The sequence below is a fragment of the Cyprinodon tularosa genome, unplaced genomic scaffold (genome assembly GCF_016077235.1).
Source record: "Cyprinodon tularosa strain WSP-4 unplaced genomic scaffold, ASM1607723v1 ctg650, whole genome shotgun sequence".
NCBI lineage: Eukaryota > Metazoa > Chordata > Actinopteri > Cyprinodontiformes > Cyprinodontidae > Cyprinodon > Cyprinodon tularosa.
Genome location: NW_024039397.1, coordinates 359,317 through 382,035, shown reverse-complemented (window position 1 = coordinate 382,035; position 22,719 = coordinate 359,317). Strand labels below are relative to the sequence as shown.

At 40.0% G+C, this 22,719-nt stretch overlaps 1 protein-coding gene across 2 annotated transcripts in view; it reads right to left on the bottom strand.

The window, feature by feature from the left end:
- Window positions 1-1,029: 1,029 nt before the first annotated feature.
- The window catches only part of LOC119799157, a 31,846-nt gene continuing 10,156 nt past the window's right edge, over window positions 1,030-22,719 (bottom strand). Inside the window, exons 2-9 of one of the 2 annotated variants that reach the window (XM_038308950.1) lie at window positions 21,405-21,514; window positions 15,325-15,438; window positions 15,103-15,159; window positions 13,380-13,517; window positions 10,668-10,715; window positions 10,397-10,510; window positions 3,005-3,103; window positions 1,030-2,012 (exon numbers count right to left, since the gene is read on the bottom strand). In XM_038308950.1, the coding sequence (XP_038164878.1) occupies window positions 1,905-2,012; window positions 3,005-3,103; window positions 10,397-10,510; window positions 10,668-10,715; window positions 13,380-13,517; window positions 15,103-15,159; window positions 15,325-15,438; window positions 21,405-21,500 (774 nt within the window). In that variant the 5' untranslated portion in view covers window positions 21,501-21,514 and the 3' untranslated portion in view covers window positions 1,030-1,904. The remainder of the gene's footprint in view (window positions 2,013-3,004; window positions 3,104-10,396; window positions 10,511-10,667; window positions 10,716-13,379; window positions 13,518-15,102; window positions 15,160-15,324; window positions 15,439-21,404; window positions 21,515-22,719) is intronic. The other variant, XM_038308951.1, reaches the window with a different exon arrangement.

Genomic DNA, 22,719 nt, shown 5'->3' with positions numbered 1-22,719 from the left:
GCTCAATTGGTACCAAGGGGCCCAAAGAGTGCCAAGAAAATATTCCCCACACCATGACACCACCACCACCAGCCTGAACCGTTGATACAAGGCAGGATGGATCCATGCTTTCATGTTGTAGACGGCAAATTCTGACCCTACCATCCGAATGTCGCAGCAGAAATCGAGACTCATCAGACCAGGCAACGTTTTTCCAATCTTCTTTTGTCCAATTTCGATGAGCTTGTGCAAATTGTAGCCTCAGTTTCCTGTTCTTAGCTGAAAGGAGTGGCACCCGGTGTGGTCTTCTGCTGCTGTAGCCCATCTGCCTCAAAGTTCGACCTACTGTGCGTTCAGAGATGCTCTTCTGCCCACCTTGGTTGTAACGGGTGGTTATTTGAGTCACTGTTGCCCTTCTATCAGCTCCAACCAGTCTGGCCATTCTCCTCTGACCTCTGGCATCAACAAGGCATTTCCGCCCACAGAACTGCCGCTCACTGGATGTTTTTTCTTTTTCGGACCATTCTCTGTAAACCCTAGAGATGGTTGTGCGTGAAAATCCCAGTAGATCAGCAGTTTCTGAAATACTCAGACCAGCCCTTCTGGCACCAACAATCATGCCACGTTCAAAGTCACTCAAATCACCTTTCTTCCCCATACTGATGCTCGCTTTGAACTGCAGGAGATTGTCTTGACCATGTCTACATGCCTAAATGCACTGAGTTGCTGCCATGTGATTGGCTGCTTAGAAATTAAGTGTTAACGAGCAGTTGGACAGGTGTACCTAATACAGTGGCCGGTGAGTGTAGATGGTGGGTATAAACTAATTTTATTGCTTCCATATATCTACTCTACCTGCTGCTTTTTATACTTCTTTGACAACATTCATCATGTTTCTGATGTTTCACACTCCACCAAACAAATGTTCTTGAATTAAGGAAAATGTCTTAAAAAACATGGCAGCTTTTGCCTGTCACACACTGTTAGCAGTATTTGACATAATAGAAGTAAAAGGCATGATCTTTGGAAGGAACCAAGATGGACACCATCTGAGCTTTCAAATGTGTAGCATTGACTTTATTTTTACTGTTATTATGCTGTTTACACATTCATATGAAGATAATCCTGTGATTTTCATGGATAATACTGTCAAGCTTGCAAACCAAACATGAAACCAATAATAGACATTCATCTGTGTAAAAAGCTGTAGCCATATAAAAAATTACAAGTCATATGACCATTCCACAAAAATAATGTGCTGCATACTTTGAATTTCAAAAGAATTTACATAATTTCTAACATTTACCAATAATAACTACAGGCATGCAAGCAGATAGCACTAAGATTGGGGGGAGACATGACCCTCTCAGGTTTATTGTGAGCCCCCACACGTATGGATAGTGCTCGGAAATGTTTGCATCAGTAACAACTGTTAGGTAATAAGTGTTTGGTTTTCTAATCTAAGTTTGTGGATTAGTGATCCTATAAGGGTTTGTTAATATATGCTTGACTCTGTAGTGCCAGAAGAGAAAAGTACTATATTAAAAATGTATGAGGCAGACATGGAATACAAAATATAACCTTAAACCTAGCTATGCAGTGAATATATATGTATATATTACTTTATGCACTTCACTGTCTATAATTAAGGTTACAGTTACCGTGGGTCTGATTCCTAAGTTTAACGTTAAATCAATAAAACTGTTCAAGTTCCTTCTAGTATTTAAGGTATAAACTTGCATTTCATTCCTGCAAAGGTTGTTGTAACCATTTTCAAACCTAGAATGATCTTTGAGGGATTTTGGAATGTAGCGATCAATGTGTTGACCTGATCATACAGACCTACAAGGGAAAAAAGATTTAAATACTGACAATCGTTTTCTGTTTGAGAACAAAAGTAAAAGATAGGAGTGAAAAAAAGGAGTTCAGGATTGTGCAGCCGTTCCTTCTATTGGCTCCACCTGAGGCTCGGTGGGTGGAGTGGAAATGTCCTCTATTTGCTCTGAGTCGTGTTCTGTCACAACTACGGCCACCTGGAATCACAGAGAGAGCAGTCATGAGTCTTCATGTCCTGCTGATGTGAAATGAACATTTAATTGGATTGGCAGATTCATTTTTGGCATCTGAATCATTCTAACTGTTCCAGTCAATCAAAGTGAGTGTTTTATTCTGATAAAGTAAATTGCTGTCACGTCATCTTTCAAGGCATCACAGGAGGATAAAGCCCTTTCTTTGAATGAATGAGTATGTTTCCCCCTTCTTTCAATCTCCCTTATCTATCATGCTTTGGTGCCTTTTTTTGGACCTTCTCCTTGCATATTTACAAAAACTCTAAATTATGGATCTGCACAATCCTCTCAATGCTATTGACCAAATTTTCCACAAGGAGACTGGGCAAAGGAGAGCCCCCTTTCATATAATCTATTCTATAAAACTTCTTTACTCTGCTGGGGTAACAGTATTAGGGGTAATGACTTAAAAAGCTAATTAAGAAGGTCAGCTCTGAACTCCATAACCTCTGGAGATTATTTCCCAACAAAGAATTCTTCATAAGGTAAATAAAATTGTGGACAAAAGTGAACTTTCTCTTCAGAACATTTTTAAACAACAACAGAGTGTCTTCAGTCAGAGGCTTCTCCAGATCTGGTGCAAGATATACCGCTACAGAAGATCTTTCCTGCCTACAGCTATCAACGCCTACAACACTTATTTCAGAAATATGACTTACTGCAACATTAATTTCCCTGTGGAATGAATACAGTATTTTATTTGAATTTGAATTGAAACCATTTTTATAAATCAAGGGGGGTCAAAATACATTTTGTAGATATTTGAGTTTGACTAACCTTTATTCTTAACTCAAAACATCAGAGTTTTTTTAAGGGGCTAGCTAGCAGTTTAACCCAGTGGTAGCTTAGCTATAATTGTGTGTGTGTTTATGTTTGCTTTTCCTGTGTAAAGACAATTTAATGATAAATCTTTAGTTGCAATACTTCATCTTTACCAAAACACAGAATAGAAGTACCTGAGGAGGCTCAGCTGCAGCTTGAGGAACCTGAGCAGCCTGAATTACTAAAGTAGATGGGGGGCGGGTCTGTGGATAAGGAGGCCTGTAACTGGAATCCTGTAGGTGACACATAAAAAGAGTAAGACATGACTGAGAATTTTTAGTTAAGGTTTCTTTGGAAAACAATTTAAATCATCAGTCTAAATAAAAATAGTGGTACAACAATAGTGCTGATTTATGATGTAAGTACTGGGTAAAACCTTTTCTCGTCAGTCATGGGGGAAATAACAAAATGACCTCCAGGTTGTCACAGTTCTAGTTCTGTTGTTTCCTTTTGAGTTTTCAGTTTTACTTTGCTCCATGTTTTCTAGTTTTAGTGGTTTCATTCTTATGTTGTGTTCTCTGGTTATTTTTCAGTCTTCGGGGGTTTTTTTCTTGCTCTCTGCTGCCCTCTTGTGTTCTCCCTTTTCCCTAGCTCCTTTCCCGTCTGCTCTGTTCACACCTGCTCCCAATCTGCTCGTTAGTCCTCTCTTTGTTCAGTCTCCCATAAATACACTCCTTGTGCAGTTCCTCAGTGCTGGTTCCTCGTCTAACTTTGTCCAATTCCGTCTCACTGAGTCTTCCTCCTCGTGATTGTTTTCCCCCAGATGTTTCCATGGTTTCTGGTTTGTTTGACTTTGTTTTCATGTTTGATTTTTTTTAAGTTTTGGATTCCTGCCTCAGTGTTCTGTTTTCCTTTTATTAAATACACAAGAAACTCACCTTTGCCTCCCTGCCTCTGCATTTGGGTCTGAATTAGTTCAAATGGGTTTATAGTTGTGATGTTTTGTGTTTTCTTTTCCCTCTGGACGGTTTAAAGTGCAACCATAGTTAGGTTTGTGCATTCTGGAAAAAGTAATACACATTTAAGAATTTGATAAGATCGTCTTTGAGACCAAGAAAGTAGACTAGATCTATCACCCAAGTTCAAATGTCTTTCCATTGCCTGCTACTTCAAAACAAAAATAGAGAAACAGCATAAAGTCTCCATTTTCTACTTATGTAAAACAAACATTGATTTACCATTGACTAACCAATATGCTGTTTAATTGCCTTGTGTAACAAAACTGGAAGATCATTTATTTTTCACACAGTTTTTCAGTTTTACCAGAAAATTATGAAGATATTAAACAAGTGGACTCTGTTACAGAGATGTGACATCAGGGGGGAGTCGATAATGCTTATGTCATTGCCATTCGATCCTCAACACGCTGCTTGGAGATGTCAAATGTCAAATAAGCAATTCCCCTATGATGTCAAGAGCCTCTTCATGGCGTTCAAGAGTGAAAGTAATTTCTTTCTTGGAGTTTTTTCACAATGTGTTGGTAGTGGTGATATTTATTAGCTAAATCAAGGGATGTCTCTAGATGTTTGCATTTGTGAACCTTTGCCAGCGAGAGTAGCCGCTCACTCGCCATGTTTTCCATTCAGCTCCATCCGCGTAGTTAAACATTTTCCTAGGTGCTGCACAGAGTCAAGCATAAATCAAGCTTTAAGCAGCGGACTCCCCTTTCTCTTTACCCTGTGACTGCCAGGTCTGAGACAAGAGATACACTGGTCTTACGCGAAACCATGTCAGGTGATAAAAAAAAAAAGCCCTGCAAAGTTTCCTTTTGTTATTACATTGGATTAATCCTAGTGTCTTCGAGAGCTGCCTGTTGGGTGAACAGATTGGGCTCCCCTCGTTTCCACCGATCCAACAAGTTAACCTTCTTTTCCCCTCATAACACCCCTTTGGTAATAGTGCAAATAAACAGAGATAAAAGGTTCTTTATTGATAATTAATAGCTCTACTGATTACCTAGCCTGGGTCACTAGATTGGTGGATTTTAACAGCCGGTCCAGGAAACCACAATCCCTGGTAAGTAAGCAAATTAAAGCTACAATTATTCAACTAAGAACACTAAATTGATTTCACCTCCGATTTTGAATCAGAGACGCAGCAGACACTTGTTTTCATTTACATGATCTTCTGTAGACGTGATATCTAATTAGCAAACTACACTAAATGTATGTATATTATAGGTGTTGGATGCAGCATCTGCAGTGTTGAAGTTAGGGCTTCAACACCTACAAGGTAAAACAAAATACCACAGATTTGAGGGAATATCTAATTCAGCAACACAAAAATTGATTTGATGTATACTTTGGTGTTGACACTGCTTAAAGCTTAAGTGTGTAATTTTCAGCGGATGGATGCAGTGTGTAATTTTCAGCGACATCTAACATCCAGACTGCAGACCGCAGCAACATGAACATCTCCCCCCCACCGCTTCTCCCCCCCAACAGTACGGCGAGCGTCGTGTCTTCCACGACGTCCGCATCACCTACCTTCTCAAGTGATGAGATTTGTTTACATAGATAATTTTACAGTACTACTGTTCAGTACCGTCTCAGTTCACCTCTCTCAACTTGCCGTAGTTACTTTCGAGCGTAATGGGCGATCTCACAATCGCTAGTTTGTTAGCTCTGCGCTGCCGTAGCGCAAAGATGTCTGCCTCCATGGCTGTGAGACCCGCTCCTTTGTAATTATAAATAACAAATTCTAAGGCAGCGCAAATATTAAGGTTAAGAGGCTGAGCTCGTAGATGATGATAAATAACATAGTTATGTATAATATATTACATTTCTGACTGTATATCCCTGTAATTATTACACACTGTAGCTTTAAATTAAAGTTGCTTATTTTAATTCTATAGTTCTATTTTCTGTTTCTTTGTCTTGAATCATATGTTTTGTTATAAGAATTTGAGTTGGAGTATAGTCAGACACTGCATATCCCTTGTATTGATTTTTACTAAATACTCTGGCTGATATTTGTTGGATATCAGCACCCAATATCGATTGGCCTTCAAAATCCCATATCAGATAGGCTCTACTTTTAAGAAAGAGCTCTGAACAGAATGCTAATATTCATTGAACCTGGCTGAATGATTGGGGCTGTGTGTTACTTTCTCTGCTAATTTATTCCCCTTTTGTCTAAAGAGTCAGGGTGCTACAGTTGGATCATGATAGCCAATTTGTGAGTTTACGATCCATTGTTTTAGCTAGCTGCGCCTCGTAGCCGGGCCTACTGGTGTCATCTGAACTAACTCATTTTGCTCCAGTCCTGCTACATTCTAATGCATTTCTGAGTCATTGTTTATTATTCACTGAAAAACGGAATGAAGCTTCACTGTTTCATTGCCGTTAAAAATTTTTATTCTCATTTATCTGCTGCTATTTTAAAGGACACCTTATATTCATTAACCCACCAGCCTTAAAACTTAGTCCTCAGAGACTCTTAGACCCATTTTTCTACTTTTTACTAGCTTTTGATTTACCTCGTGTTTATTTTTAGTAGTGTTTAGTGTTTGCATAGTTATTAGATACAATAATACTGTAATTGGGAATTTTAGCCAAAAAAAAGTATAAATACTGTAACCCATGGTCTTTTGTGGTTATTAATGCAGTGGGCGACTAATCCACTCTCCTTTGGTTGACATTTGAATAAACAGAGACAATTTATTCGGTTGGTGATTAATAAATGCTGATAACCATAATCTAAATGACTAAATTGGTGAAAGACAACTGGATTTTAACAAACAGATCCAGAAGTTGCACCTTGGGTAAAAGACTAAAGAGCTTTGGTGGATAAGCAGGTTACAGATACAGCCTTTTAACTAATAATCATAAACTGGATTTTCCCTTGATTTTAATTACCTATTAATTAACTAAACTTCTAGTTCGAGCTATTTAGCATATTCGTAATCTGCTGGTAAAATTGCACAGCAGTGTGGTACAGCATGCCAATGAAAGGGGTTGTGAGAGATAATGTGAAGAAGAGTCAATATGGCACTAAGTGTGTGTGTCTCTGTTAGTTTTATGTGAGCTGTGAATGCCCTGAGAACTAGGGCTGCAACTATTGATTACTTTACAAATCCGATTATTCTCTTGATTATTTTTTCAATTAATCAATTAATAATTGATACCTTCAATAATCACTTCCTTAAAGATTCGAAACGAAATTAAACCAGGTGAAACTACGTTTTCCACTTGAGGAGTACTGGATAGAGCATATTGACATATGAGATTAAGTAATTTCCCACTCGGATTATTAAGGAATAGTATTTTTTTTATCTTAAAAGCCAAAAGCACCATTAGCAACATTCTGCCAGACAGTCAAAATGAATGAGGAGGTAGACGTAGAGTTGGCCAGCCAGGTTTCAGAACGGATTCTATAATTTTACAATATAATTTCAGGTTTATAACTTTGTTGTTTTGTTTCAGTTTGACATTTTTGGAGAGCTTTAGATAATAATTCATTCTCTAGTCATCAGAAAGTTTGGCACTGAGAAAGAGGTTTTACCTGTTCTGCATGTTGGATGATCTTAAAGCATTTCACAAAGTCTTAATTTCATTTAAACTTTTCCACTACAATTTTAGGCTTACAACTGCATAGCTGTGTTATTTTGATATCTTTGGAGGGCTCCAGGTAAGGATTTATCCTATTCTAATCACAAAGTTTGTCATCAATGTCCACTAAAACAAACTTCAACTCATTTATTCGAAAATATTCTGCAATTATATTCAAGGTGTAGATGTATATAGTCTGAGGTTTTGTTAAATAAGGAAGTTAGGTCCCCCTGAAGGCGGCTGCGCCTCAGAACTACCCTTCCGGTTCTTTTCCTGGGAGCAAGTTATTTACTACTCTTAACTCAAACTGGGTGAAACCATATAAAAAGGGACTATAAATCAGGAGTAAAAAAGTAACAGAGTTTATTCTGTGTCAGGTCGTTAAAGGACAGAGAAAATGCTTGGGGTTGGCACAGCTGTGGTCTCTAAAAACGTCAATGCTCGTGCGGCTGGCTTGAGACAATTTGGCACTGGCAGCTGCTCTGCACAGCGTAAATATGAGGTGAAAACAGGTGGAACCAGTAAGAGCTGATTGCAGTGGAGCAGGTGTGATGAATGGTGGATCAGACCAGTAACAGAGAAGAGAATGTCACAGTCCGGCCCTTGGTTTATGTTGTATAAAACGCAGAGTGGGTTGCTGAATGGTCGCCCCTTAAAATCAAAACGCAAGTACTTTGTTATGTTCTCTGCTGAAAAGGAATCCTGCTGAGAATTTGGTCTAACTGCTGCATAGTTAACATAAACTGCTGCTAACATAAATCCACGACTAATCCAAAGGATGCAAAATTGATAGATAACAGCTTCGTCAATGATATGCCGGTGGCTAGGTTTGTTAACTTTATTTTATTAGTAGTAATCTCCTTAATATGAAAATAAAAGTAAGAGAGTTTTTTTTAAAGATTAAAGCATCATATTAAATTGTGAATGAGAAAACTCCGTTTTGTCAGTGTCAGGAATCCAGTTTTTCTGGTCTGTTTTTGTGTTTCCTCTCCTCCTCCACCAGGTGGTGCCCCGTCCTCATTGGGTCTCCCTGCACACCTGCAGCTCATTGCCTCATTACCTGTGGAGTGTTTTTAAGCTGCTGACTGTACTCTAGCCATGCTTAGTTTAGCAGAGTATAACCTGAGTTTTTGTCAACCTGAGTCTTAACTTTGTTTTTGTCTTTGCCTCTCGGCAGGAAGTCATCCTGCAAACTGGATTTGTTCGGACTCTCTCTGGAAGGTTGAACTGAGAGAGTGGGTCTGCAACCTACTCCTCCAATTCAAACCAAAAATTCTAATTTCCCACTAAGCCTGAACTAACCGCATTGTTTTCCCCTCCCCTTTCAGTTCCAGTTGAACGGTGTTCTGAGCAGCATTGTACTCATCTCATTCTACTCTGAGCAGCACTGGTTTCATCACATTATTCCTAAATAAACCTGTTTAAACTTTTCCCTGGTCTCTCTGTTTGGTCTTCTGCATCTTGGGGTCAGACTTTTAATATAATCATGAATCTAAAGCAATTGTTATAACGAATTACTTAAAAATGTTTTTATATATTATAATATTGGATGGATTTAATAGATAAAGTCTGTTCAGTCTGAAATGATGCACAGAAGGCAAAATCGTCTGAAAGTTTAAAGATCAAAAGTAAATAACTAGTAATAATAAACTGCAACTTGGGTGAATGATGGGACTAAAAGTGACACTTTTTTAGAAGAGCAATATTGAGAAACAATATCTGAACCATGTGCTTTACTCATGTATTTATTATTTAAGTTCTAGTTTCAGTTATAAAAGTGTAACAAAATAAGTGTCTTCTATTATTTGAGCAGGTAAGACAATTTAACTACAATTTGAATAGAATGAGATGAGATGAGTGTAACACCTTGTGTTTTAGTTTGTATCAAAATTGTTCAAGTGTAAGCATGACCCAAATTTGTAAGGCTCACAGCAACTTTCTTTACATGTGAAGAGACCTGAGTAGAGGAGGGCCATGGGAGTTACACTGAGAAAGAAAGTTGACATCTATTTCTGATATTTTATGGTGCTAAGATAAAACTACTGATTTCAGCCAATATATTCTATCTCTATTCTCCCACTCTGCAGAATCTGTTAGTTCAATCTCTAACGTTCTGCTCTCTCTGCTTTTTCCCATAGTAGCTTCCCCTCGTCTCTTCCTGTTTGGCTGTGACTCCATCCTGGGTAGAAATATCAGCTGTGCTGCTGCCATCAAGACTTTTGTTTATAGATGTTGGAGCTTGGTCTGTTTTTCAGTGTAGTCCTGTTTCTCTGACTGTGACTAACTGGATGTGCTCTCTTCATCCTCTGACATGGGAGCTGGCTCGGAGCTCGTCTGCCTGGCTGTGTGTTTCCTGGACGGGGCCGCCTGAGGAGCTGGTTGACAGTTGCCTTTTCTATCTATGCTTCTTTTTGAATCTCTGCTTCTGTCTCCTTGAACCCGAGTCAGCCTCAGCAGATGGCCGCTCACACTGAGCCTGGTTCTGCTGGAGGTTTCATCCGGTTCAAAGGGAGTTTTTTTCCCCTCTCCACTCCCACTACAAGCATGTTTGGTGTGAAGGATTGCGGTCAAGCATCGACTGTATGATCTGGTTGAATTATGTCTGTAAAGTGACAGACATAATCAATTGCTGGATTTAAATTAATTGCAGCAAATCCTGCTTTTCATACAGTGCTAGTTAGGAATTTCCCCCACAAGAAAATAATTACTGAGAAGAACAGGTAAAGGGCAATTGCTGATTTGAATGTGATGTAATTTGTTTTCAAGGAACTGGAATCTCTATAACTACATTTAAATTCAAATGCCCCCCCCCCCCTATGCTGTAGTAGGTGCTATTTCACCAAGTAAAAATATTTGTCATTTAAATTCAAATTTTGGGATATACACACAAAAAGCACATTCACACTTTCCCAGATTAAGAAAAGAATATCTACGTGCAACTATGTCTTTTCAGGTAGCTAAAAATAAAAACTGTACCTGGGTTCCTCCAACAGCAAGAACACTTAGTCCAAACAGCATGGCAGTGATGCAGATCAATAACTCAAGCACCAGGAAGATCACCAGTGTTCCCAAAATCCCATCAATCAGTAGCTGTTCAGGGAATTCCAAAAGTTAACATTCCACAGACAATTCATTTCTCAAAAATACATACTATCTAATATGCCAGTTGGGTAAATGTAGTTTGATACATGCACTCAACTGAACTGTGTGACTAACATGTTAGTTGAGTTAATAGCCATTGACTTACTTTACACTTTTGCTCGATCAGCCCGGTGCACTTTCTGAAACAATGTTGCTGCAGTGGACAGTAAAAACAGAGAAATTGGAAGTCTCCTTCATAAGTTGTACAGTCCATTGTAAATTATGTGATGATACTAATGCCACATACAGTCATTTATCAGTAAATTGCCCACTGTGAGACCTATTTCACACAATTCATTATTTTTAGAGCTCTTGTGCTTGGGATTATAAACTGAATTAATTTTCCAGAAACAGTTCTTTTTATAATATCTGCTAGATATTTTCTTGTAATGTACTTCACACTTCTGCTTTTGCACAACAAAATTTTTATTTGGAAATAAACACATTTTCAAGTTATGTCTTATCATGAAGTTACTTACCAGCTGATTTATATCAAGGCTACAGTCTGGGTTTAACCAATTGACTTAACATGAAGAGGCTTTCCATCCATCCATCCGTCCATCCATCCATCCGTCGATCCATCCATCCGTCCATCCATCCGTCCATCCATCCATCCGTCCATCCATCCATCCATCCATCCATCCATCCGTCCATCCATCCGTCCTTCCATCCATCCATCCATCCATCCATCCATCTGTCCATCCATCCATCCGTCCTTCCATCCATCCATCCATCCATCCATCCATCCATCTGTCCATCCATCCATCCATCCATCCATCCATCCATCCATCCATCCGTCCATCCATCCATCCGTCCGTCCATCCATCCATCCATCCATCCATCCGTCCATCCATCCGTCCTTCCATCCATCCATCCATCCATCCATCCATCTGTCCATCCATCCATCCGTCCTTCCATCCATCCATCCATCCATCCATCCTTCCATTCAACCATCCATCCATCCATCCATCCATCCGTCCATCCATCCTTCCATCCATGTACATCCATACATCCATCCATCCATCCGTCCGTCCGTCCATCCATCCATCCATCCATCCGTCCATCCGTCCATCCATCCATCCTTCCATCCATGTACATCCATACATCCATCCATCCATACATCCATCCATCCATCCATCCGTCCGTCCATCCATCCATCCATCCATCCATCCATCCATCCATCCGTCCATCCATCCATGTACATCCATCCATCCATCCGTCCGTCCGTCCATCCATCCATCCATCCATCCTTCCATCCATGTACATCCATACATCCATCCATCCGTCCGTCCATCCTTCCATCCATCCGTCCGTCCATCCATCCATCCATCCAACCATCCATCCATCCATCCATCCATCCAACCATCCATCCATCCATCCATCCGTCCATCCATCCATCCATCCGTCCATCCATCCATCCTTCCATCCATGTACATCCATCCATCCATCCGTCCATCCATCCATCCATCCATCCATCCATCCATCCATCCATCCATCCAAACATCCATCCATCCATCCATCCATCCTTCCATCCATGTACATCCATCCATCCATCCATCCATCCATCCGTCCATCCGTCCATCCATCCATCCTTCCATCCATGTACATCCATACATCCATCCATCCGTCCGTCCGTCCGTCCGTCCGTCCATCCATCCATCCATCCATCCATCCGTCCGTCCATCCATCCATCCATCCGTCCATCCATCCTTCCATCCATCCATTCATCATCCATCTGTCCATCCGTCCGTCCATCCATCCATCCGTCCGTCCATCCATCCATCCATCCGTCCATCCATCCATCCTTCCATCCATCCATTCATCATCCATCTGTCCATCCGTCCGTCCATCCATCCATCCATCCATCCATCCATCCATCCGTCCATCCGTCCATCCATCCATCCTTCCATCCATGTACATCCATACATCCATCCATCCGTCCGTCCATCCATCCATCCATCCATCCATCCATCCATCCATCCGTCCATCCATCCTTCCATCCATCCATTCATCATCCATCTGTCCGTCCGTCCGTCCATCCATCCATCCATCCATCCATCCATCCGTCCATCCATCCTTCCATCCATCCATTCATCATCCATCTGTCCATCCGTCCATCCATCCATCCATCCATCCATCCATCCGTCCATCCATCCATCCATCCATCCGTCCATCCATCCATCCATCCATCCATCCATCATCCATCCGTCCATCCATCCATCCGTCCGTCCATCCATCATCCATCCATCCATCCATCCATCCATCATCCATCCATCCATCCATCCATCCATCCATCCATCCATCATCCATCCATCCATCCATCCATCATCCATCCATCCATCCATCCTTCCATCCATCCTTCCATCCATCCATTCATCCATCCATCCATCCATCCATCCAATGGTTTTTCAGTGTTAATGAAAAAGGGACAACAGAGGGACACAATGGACAAAAAAAAGATGTTTTGGTTAAGAACAGTTCATATGCTGTATCTCACCATATCATAACGGCATTTTACGTTCCAATATTACTTCCTCTTAGATCAACACTTTTTCTAGTTTGATTCAATGTTATTAGGGGTTCTTTCAATCAGATAAAATGTTAATTCTGTCCTGCAAACATTGTTTCAGTGTTGCACCAGGAAGGACTTTGGAAGTATAACATAATCCTAATAGAAGACAAATCCTGGCTCATTAAGCCTTCTATTCAACATTTTGATTGGTTTCTGGATTATTACTAAAAACAACTTATTTTTCCAGCTTTTTTGTTTACATTGAAAATACTTGGTAACATTTTAAGAGTATTTTAAAGACCATACCACAGCATGCTGTTCTAGTCTCCGACAGTGTTCACAGTGGTAAGAGTCCTGTCGGTAGGGAAGGTGTTTCGACATAATACCCAGGGCAGCAGTAGCAAAGGCAGCACTGACCAGATGCAGAACCAATACACATTTCACCTGCAAATAATAACAGTATTTAGCTACAAAGTTATTCTGGAATCCAAGAGCTGCTCCATATAGTCCAGCAATATATAATAAAAATAATCACTATTGATTTCTTGTTTCATTTTACTTATTCTGGTGATTACCTGAGATGGGATGCAGCACCATCAAATGCAGCACAAATTAAAGTAAAACGTCTTAGTCTGTGTTTGAATATAAAGCTTTTTAACCGGTTAACCTATTTGTGTTATATTTTGAATATTTACTTTGCTTTGTATTTGATAGAATTCAAAGAGTATTTTAAAAAGGTTTTACATAACGAAAGGTTTATCATTGGCATTCAATAAAAGGGTAACTTTGGACACGAAAATACTTTTTAGTAAAAAAAAAAAAATCAGCATTAAATCAGGTTTGATAAGAATAATTTAAAATAAAGAAAGTTCAAGTAATGGTAAAAGTCTGGTGGTGGTGACCTATCCAGCTGTTTCTCAAATCAAGTTCATGCCTTCTAAAATAAAATCAGGCCAATAAACATATATATATATATATATATATATATATATATATATATATATATATATATATATATATTAGTGCTGTCAAAATTATTGCGTTATTATCGCGTTAACGCGAGGCCATTTTAACGGCGATAATTTTTTTAACGTGAGATTAACGCTATGTGGTTTTATGGTACAATTTTCCAAGTACATCCCGCTGCAGCCTGCGGGAAGGCGGGGCTATTTTCCCCCAGTCTATGCATTTCTCATAGGCTTCGAGAGCGGAGCTCCTCAAGGAAAAAAGACGCTCATACACTGGGTGACGCTAGTGCCTTTTCTTTAAGCCCCACCACCAACAAACAAGTTGAGTGTCTGGTAACTAGTAGCAACCTGAAATACGCTGAGAAAACTGATTACTGAGGTGAAATGGAATCTGCTACGGCACTCCTGCTGTCTGTGTACGCCACAGGTCGGTATCGTGTGTGTGTGTGTGTGTGTGGGTGTGTGTGCGTTCTCATTTTTGTTAAGAGGCTGAAAAGTAACTTTCTAGAGTATAGACTACCTCCATCTAGTGATGTCGGTCTATTGATTTTGATGTATTGATTGAAAATTGTTCATTATTATCTTGGTTAATTAACATCTAATGTTAACTCTACTAAATTTTATAGCAGTAGGGTAAAATGCTTGTCTTTGTTCAAAAGACTGTATTAACTGTAAAGACTGTCTTTTACATCAGCCTGTTTTCAGGGCCTTTTTATTTGGCTACATATTTGTAATTTTTTGCTACATGCCTCCCCATCTTCTTGCCATATGTTTCTAAGGCATAAATCCGTGTCTGTGACCTGTTTTCATTTTAAAAAAAGAACATTGGCACAAACCTAGCCTGTATGTATTTTTTTGTATGTCATCGAGAGTATTTAAATGATTTTCAATCAGGAAAAAAATGTGCGATTAAAATGCGATTAATCGCGAGTTAACTCAGGCATTGATGCGATTAATCGCGGTTAAAAAAATGTAATCGATTGACAGCACTAATATATATATATATATATATATATATATATATATAAGGTCAAGATTGCTTAGATTTGATTTAGACTTACCCAAAACATAGTTGGTCTTCTGCCACTGTGGACCAGTACAGAACCAGATAATGTCACCTGATTTTAAGAAAATTTCAATAAGTTGTAACAAAGTCAATAGCAAAGATCAGCACAATATATATCTCATGTATAAGATGCTTTATTTACTGTGAAAGCTACTTAGATATGAAAAGCAAAGCAGAAACATGAACTAAAATACTCCAGTTGATGCTACTTTCCTACCTGTATGACAACAATCAGAAAAAGGGCCACATCCCCAGTAAAGTGGACTTCATGGAGCTGGAGCACTGATGCACTAAGGCAAAGGATCAAAGCTCCAATAACTATTTGGATAGCCTGGAGATGGACACAGGAAAATACATACAGTGATCTTACACAGATTAATGTAATAAAATCAGAATTTTAAGTCAACAATATTGTTATAACTATTATTATAAAAAATCATTTAATGAATTTTTCTGAAATATATAGGATATGAAAAAAAAAAGAACACTAATGTACATGAACAATTAAGAAAGGTATTTTACAAGAGGACATAAATAAATACATAAAAAAAAAACAATCTAAAATGGATTGGTACAATTTCATTCATTTTTTCATTATCCCTGGGATTCCTAAAACATCTACATGGTTCAATAGTATTCTTATTTCTCTTATCTGGGACAGATAGACTCCCAAACCTCCCTCTCACGGATACATCTCCTCCAGGTCTGCTAAAAAGGCCTGAGGCAGTCCCTTCAACCCACTGCACTTTATCACCCGATACATGCATTGAACACCACCAAAAAAAGGCGCCCAGGGGAAATCTGGAACAGATATTCCAGCCAACCTGACTTTTTCCGCTTGATATGGAGGAGAATCGACTCTACCCCGAGCCTCTCTTGGAGGGGAAGGTAGGAAGGTAGACCAATCAGTAAAACAGCTTTTCCTTTTGGCTCAAATTTCTCTTCACAACAACTGACAGGTGAATATGTTAGATACTTGATACTTGAACTCCTCAACCTGAGGCAGGAACTGCCCACCTAACTAAAGGGAATACTTTACTCTAAAGGGGACACTCTACCTTATATTTGAGAATCATGGCCTCCGGTTTGGAGGAGCAGATCATCAATCCGACCTGTTAGCTCTCAGCTTTAAACCTCCCAGTGGGGGATGGCCTCACGTCAATCCTTTTCGATCGCCCTGTGGTCCCGTGAGGAGCCTGACAGGTCCACGCCCCATGAGAAGGAACCTGACCACCAGGTGTTTGTTGATAAACCCCAACCCCAGGCCTGGCCAAAGGTAAGGCCCATCGTAAGATACCCCTTGCCTTCTACCTAAGGCTATTTCAACTATGGCAACCAAACAGACAGAGTCCCAACTAAGCTACAACTGGTAGATAACCTGTCCTGCACCTCACTTGAGCCTCACCTAAATTTTTTCTTTTGCAGCTAATGCTGCCCAAGTTCTCATCAACGATCTGGATGTGAGGACATACATCCTGCTTGTCTGCGTCTGGCTACTTCTGGTGCCCTTTCATTTGAAAGTGGCGGGTTTGCTGTAGTATTCAACCGCCAACCTGCTCCGGCTGCCCTGTCACTCGCCTGGATCTGCGCCCAAGGCATTCCACCTTCACCTGGATAACACTTTCCACTGAGAGCCCCGCCGGAATTTTCATAGTAATACAATCCACCTGGTCCAGCTCTAGATGGCAGATTGGATGCCCTCCATGCTCCACCAGCCGGGCTGTTGACCACATCGTGTTAGCCTGCCTAGCTAGATCAGCTAGCACCATCACCTGCTGCGACAACACCACACTCAACTCTGCTCTGCTTAACATCCGCTTAATGACAAGCAAAGTACATTTTATTCAGGACCTCATCAACAACCATACACTGGACTTTCTTTGCTTAACTGACATTTGACAACAGACACAAAAATATTTTCACCTCAACAAATACAGTCTAGAATCCACTAGAATAAATCTAGTATTGTTTAGGGTTTGTTTATATAATTGAACCCCGTTGCACTGGTCATGGAGGAGGTCTTGTGATATTGGAAAATTGGAAAGTCGCCAGTATCTGTGAAAGTCTCTAGCAAAGCCAAATAGTGTATTTCTGAGTTTGCTGATTTTCTCACCATCTATCCTCTCTCTCGCCAAACATAATATTGCTCAGTGATTTCAATGTTATAATTGTAATACAGTATAATACAATACCAATCTTTCTCTCACCAAAAACTTTATTTTCTGCCTTTAGAGTTTTGAATGTCAGCAACAGACACTATTCTCAAACACTCCAAAGGACATATTCTGGATTTCATTTGCTGCTCTGTCACCATTCCCCTTAACATAACAGCTGATGACTGACCACTTTCTCTCATTCACCAGTGAGTCAGCCTAACTCTAAAACACCATGCCTCATATCCTTAAGGGACATAAAGAACATCAGTCCCTCCACCCCCACCTCAAGTATCCACACTTGCTAGCTCCTTGACTTCAATAATCTGTAAGCATGACCTGGTCTTTCACACTGGACTCCAAAATATCCTTGACTCTCTGGCTCCACTAAAAACAGATGTGTTTCTTTCTCCGCCTCCGTCCCTCCCTTAAACCACCCACTGCTGCCATCCTGGTCCACAGCCTTGTCATGTCCCGACTAGACTATTGTAACTCTCTTCTCTTTGGCCTTCCTCAAAAAGCTCTCCATAAACTACAACTGGTCCGGAACTCAGCTTACCGCAAATTCTTATGGTGACATTAAAGGCCCTTATCACCTTGCCCCCCCATATCTGTCAGGCCTCCTACATGCCCCAAGTGATCGCACACTTGTTTGGCATCTACTTTCTCAAGAATTTTAGATAAGAAAGGAAGATTGGATATAGGTCTATAATTGACCAAGTCATCTGGGTCAAGAGACGGTTTCTTAAGCAGAGGTTTAATTCCAGCAACCTTAAAAGCCTTTGCTATATATCCCTGTAACAGAGATAGATTAATCACATCTAAAATGGAGGAGGAGATCAAAGGGAATACCTCCTTAAATAATCTGCTTGGAACTGGATCTAACATCCAAGTTGAAGCTTTAGATGAAGACAATAATTTTGCTAACTCTGAAAGTTCAACTGGATCAAAGCAGTCTAAACCTGGTTCATGACTACCTCAGATACAATCGTGGATAGAGGAGTGCTAATGATCTTATTTTTAATAAGATCAATCTTATTTATAAAGAATCCCATAAAAATATTACTTCTAAGAGCAGGTGGAATGGATGGTTCAACTAAGCTATGGCTCTGGTTGAGTTTGGCATCTGTATTAAAAAGAAATCTAGGATTATTCTTATTCTCCTCCATTAATGAGGAGAAATATGCTGCTCTTGCTTTACAAAGGGTCCTCTTATACAGCAGTAAACTATTTTTCCAGACTAGGTAGTATTCCCGTAGGCCTGTGGAGCGATATTTTCTCTCCAGTTTCCTAGCATTTTGCTTCAAAGTGCGCAGCTCTGCATTAAACCAAGGAGCCAGCTTTCTATTTTTAACGGTTTTCATTTTCAAAGGAGCTGCGTTGTCTAAGGCAGTACGCAGAGAACTAGCAACCCCATCAACAAAATCATTAATCTGTGAAGGGGAATAAGCTATGCTTTTGCACTCTGCAGCACTGCTCAGCGACACAGAGGAGAGAGAAAGTGAAGCAGATTCTTTAAATTTTATAACTGCACTATCTGATAATGATCTACAAAATCCTTCATTTGGGGGAGGAGAACTCTGATAAAGTAATCCTGAAGTTTATTAAAAAGTGGTCAGAGAGGACAGGGTTGTGAGGAAATACTGTTATTTCGCCACATTGTATGCCGTATGTCAGCACAAGATCCAAAGTATGAAGATGAGAATGTGTGGGACTATTTACATTTTGAACAAACCAATAGTGTCTAAGATAGCATTAAAGGCTGCTCTTAAGCTATCGCCTTTAATGTTAGCATGGATGTTAAAATCTCCCACTATGATGACCCTGTCAGTATTTAATACCAAATCAGAAAGGAACTCTGAAAACTCATCTAAAAATTCAGAGTAAGGACCTGGTGGATGATAAAAAGTTACCAAAAAAAGAAGTTTTCTTGCTTTGAAATTTGGAGGAGGCAAATTAAGGGTTAAATGTTCAAAAGAGTTGTAAGTATTAACTGCCTTGGGAGTAATCAGTAAGTCAGACTGAAAAATTGTTGCTGCTACTCCTCCTCGCCCAGAACTTCTGGATATGTAAAAATTTAAATAGCTTGAAGGAGTTGCTCATTTATGCTCACATAATCCTCTTGCTGTAGCCAGGTTTCTGTAAGGCAACATAAGTCAATGTGATTATCACAAATCATGTCCTTAACTAGCAGACTTTTAGAGGAAAGAGATCTTAAACAGACCACATTTAATCCAATTGGAGTTATTTTAATTTATTTAAATTATCATGATTTACTCCTTTGGGAATATCTGCTAATTTATTAGATTTTGGTCGTGGGCAAGACACTATCTGGATGGAGTAAAGAGTGGGTAACAGTAGAGAAGCTGCAGAGAGGTGTGTTAAACTACGACTCTGTTTCCTGGTCTGCACCCTGGGTGGTCAGGGTTTTGGGGGACTAATAAATGTGGCCAGATTCCTAGAAAGAAGAGCTGCACCATCCAAAGAGGGATGGATGCCGTCTCTCCGAATCAGACCAGGCTTTCCCCAAAAGGATTCCCAATTATTATTGTAGCCAACGTTGCTTTCAGGACACCACCTAGACAACCAGCAGTTGAATGACGACATGCGGGTAAACATGTCATCACTGGTCAGATCAGGGAGGGGACAAGAGAAAATTACGGAGTCCGACATTGTTTTGGCAAACTTACACAGCGAAATCAGCGTAACCGGGTGTCATTACCGCCAGCGTGAATAACAATCTTACTGTATTTAACCTTATCCTTAGCCAGAAGTTTCAGGTAGGATTTGATGTCGCCCGTTCTGGCCCCCGGCAAACATTCGACTATGGTCCCTGGTGTCTCTAATACCACGTTTCTGACTATGGAGCTGCCAATCACCAGAGTGGGCTTCTCAGTGGGTGTGTCACTGAGTGGGGAAAACCGGTTACAAACGTGAACGGGTTGATGGTGACCAGTGGGCAGAGATCCACGACTACGCTTTCTGCGTGCAGTTACCCAATCGCCTGGTTGCTCCGGCACTTTTGGAGGACAGCTATCTGGGGGGCCTACTTTAACTCCTGGATGTTCTAACTGTGACACCCTCGCCTCCAAAGCTACAAAAATACTGCACTTATTACACATCCCATTATCACTAAAGGAGGCAGAGGAATAACTGAACATCTGACACAGAGAGCAGGAGAGAGGAGAGAAAGAAGAAAGAGTTGGAAAAGAGTCAAGGGAGGGAAAGCGAGAAGCCATAGCGATGCTAAGCTAGTGCTAGCCTAGGCTAGCTATTCCTTACTACCAGAAATAAAACAGTGTGAAACTGACAGGTGCTCAGTAGAAAATAGTAGTAGAAGGCGTGGTTCTGGTCAGTTAGAGTTACTAAGATACAGAGATATCACAGAAAAAATAACTTAACTTGAGGTGGAGAAGTTAAGTCTGGACAGTAACAACACTCAGTTAATCCAAACAGGAAGTGAACAGGCCCAAACAGAAAGCCTGCTTCACAAAAAACTTTCTTAAATTAAACAAGAGCAAAACAGATTTTTTCCTTATTGGCAATATATATTAACTCTTTCCAAAACTGACAGCTTCCATTTATAATCGACATCTCCTTCATCTCACCCTCTCCCCAGGTTAGGAGTCTGGGTGTCATCCTCGATATCACCCTGTCCCTTCAGTCCCATTTCAATAACATTACCCGGTCTGCTTATTTCCACTTACAAAGCATCAACTGCCTCCGTGCATCCATTACCCCCACACTGCCACCATACACAGCCCTATCACTTACTGACTAAATTATTACAACTCTCTCCTCTTTGGCCCTCCTCAAAACTTGAATTTGATGTGTTTTTCTTTTTGCTTGGTTACCTTGACTGTCCAGAAAAGCGGCTTTTAAAAAAAGTGTATTATTATTATTTCGATCTGCTCTTTGTCTGACTGGTCACCCAGAGCCTGTTTGACTTGGTAGACCCTAACAAAGAGTTTTAACCCATTGAAGGCATAGCCTCTGGGATCATCTGAGCACTGAAAAAAAAATCCCCCAAGTTAAGGGTGGCAATTTAATTGAAATTCCCAAATAGAAATAAAGAGTGATTCATATCTCACATCTCACTGAAACAGTTGGTTTGGCATTCAAGCTTTAAATGCCTCTTTCTTACCCCCAAAGTCTTGGGTTCCATCTTGAGGTGGGACTGCAGCTGGCGTGCAGAGAGCGATGGTGCTGCTGGCACCGACCCTTTATCATCGTTATCCATTTTGCAGGTAATAGCTAGTGTCAGATGACAAAACAGAACAAAGCAATGACACAAAATTAGCCAAAGACGGAGAGTCTTTTATATTATACATAGCAATTCACTGCAGGATAGGGCTAAAGACCTAGGGCTAGACAAATTTCTAAATAAACAACAGCGGTAAAGCATCTTATATTGTAATAACAGGGAAAAAGTGTGACTTAATACTTGGAAATTGATTTCATATCACTAGTGGGTCTGATTGTGTCCTTAAGATGCAACCAATACAGCTTTGGCAATATAAGACACTGAGCACTCTACAAAATAAAAGCTTTTACATTAGATACAGCAATTCACTTTAGCCTAGGGCTAGACAAATATCATCAAAGCTCAACTATTGTTAGAAATTAGAAATTCCTTTTCACAACAAACCCTACTGAAAATTTTAAAATAAAATTCTACCATATCTATAGTAATATGTACGACGGAGTATTAGGGCCACACATGAAAAGAACAAATATTTTTGCCATGACGAGATTAAACTCGACATGTCGACTTTAAAGTCGACATGTCGACATTAAACTCAACATTTCGAGAATAAAGTTGAAATGTCATGTTGAGTTTAATCTCGACGTGTCGACAATAAAGTTGAAATTAGTTCAAGAGAGCCAACCGCTGCACAGGATACATGCACAGAATCCAGAATCAGACATGCCTTGTGTAGATGACTTGGTCAAATTGTACTTTCTGTGATGATTATACAGTTATACAGTTGCAGCACGTCAAAGACTACCTTCACTCTTAAAACGCAGACTGCAGCTGTGGAGCGCGGTTGCTCTTTTCTCCAAACTTTGGAATGTCGAGATTAAAGTCGCCACGATATATCAACTTTATTCTCGAAATGGCGAGTTTAAAGTCGACACGTCGAGATTAAACTCAACAAGACATTTCAACTTTATTCTCGAAATGGCGAGTTTAAAGTCGACATGTCGACTTTAAAGTCGACATGTCGAGTTTAATCTCGTCATGGCAAAAATATTTTTTCTCTTCATGTGTGGCCCTAATACTCCGTCGTAAATATGGGCATCTATTCACCTGATACTAGGGAAAAAGTATTGGTAGATTAAAACAACTACCAATACTTAAAAATATTCTTATTGAACTTGAGGTAAATGAAGTGATTAGTAATGGCTAAGCAATTATTATTATTATTATTATTTTATTTTTTTTGACAATGTTAATG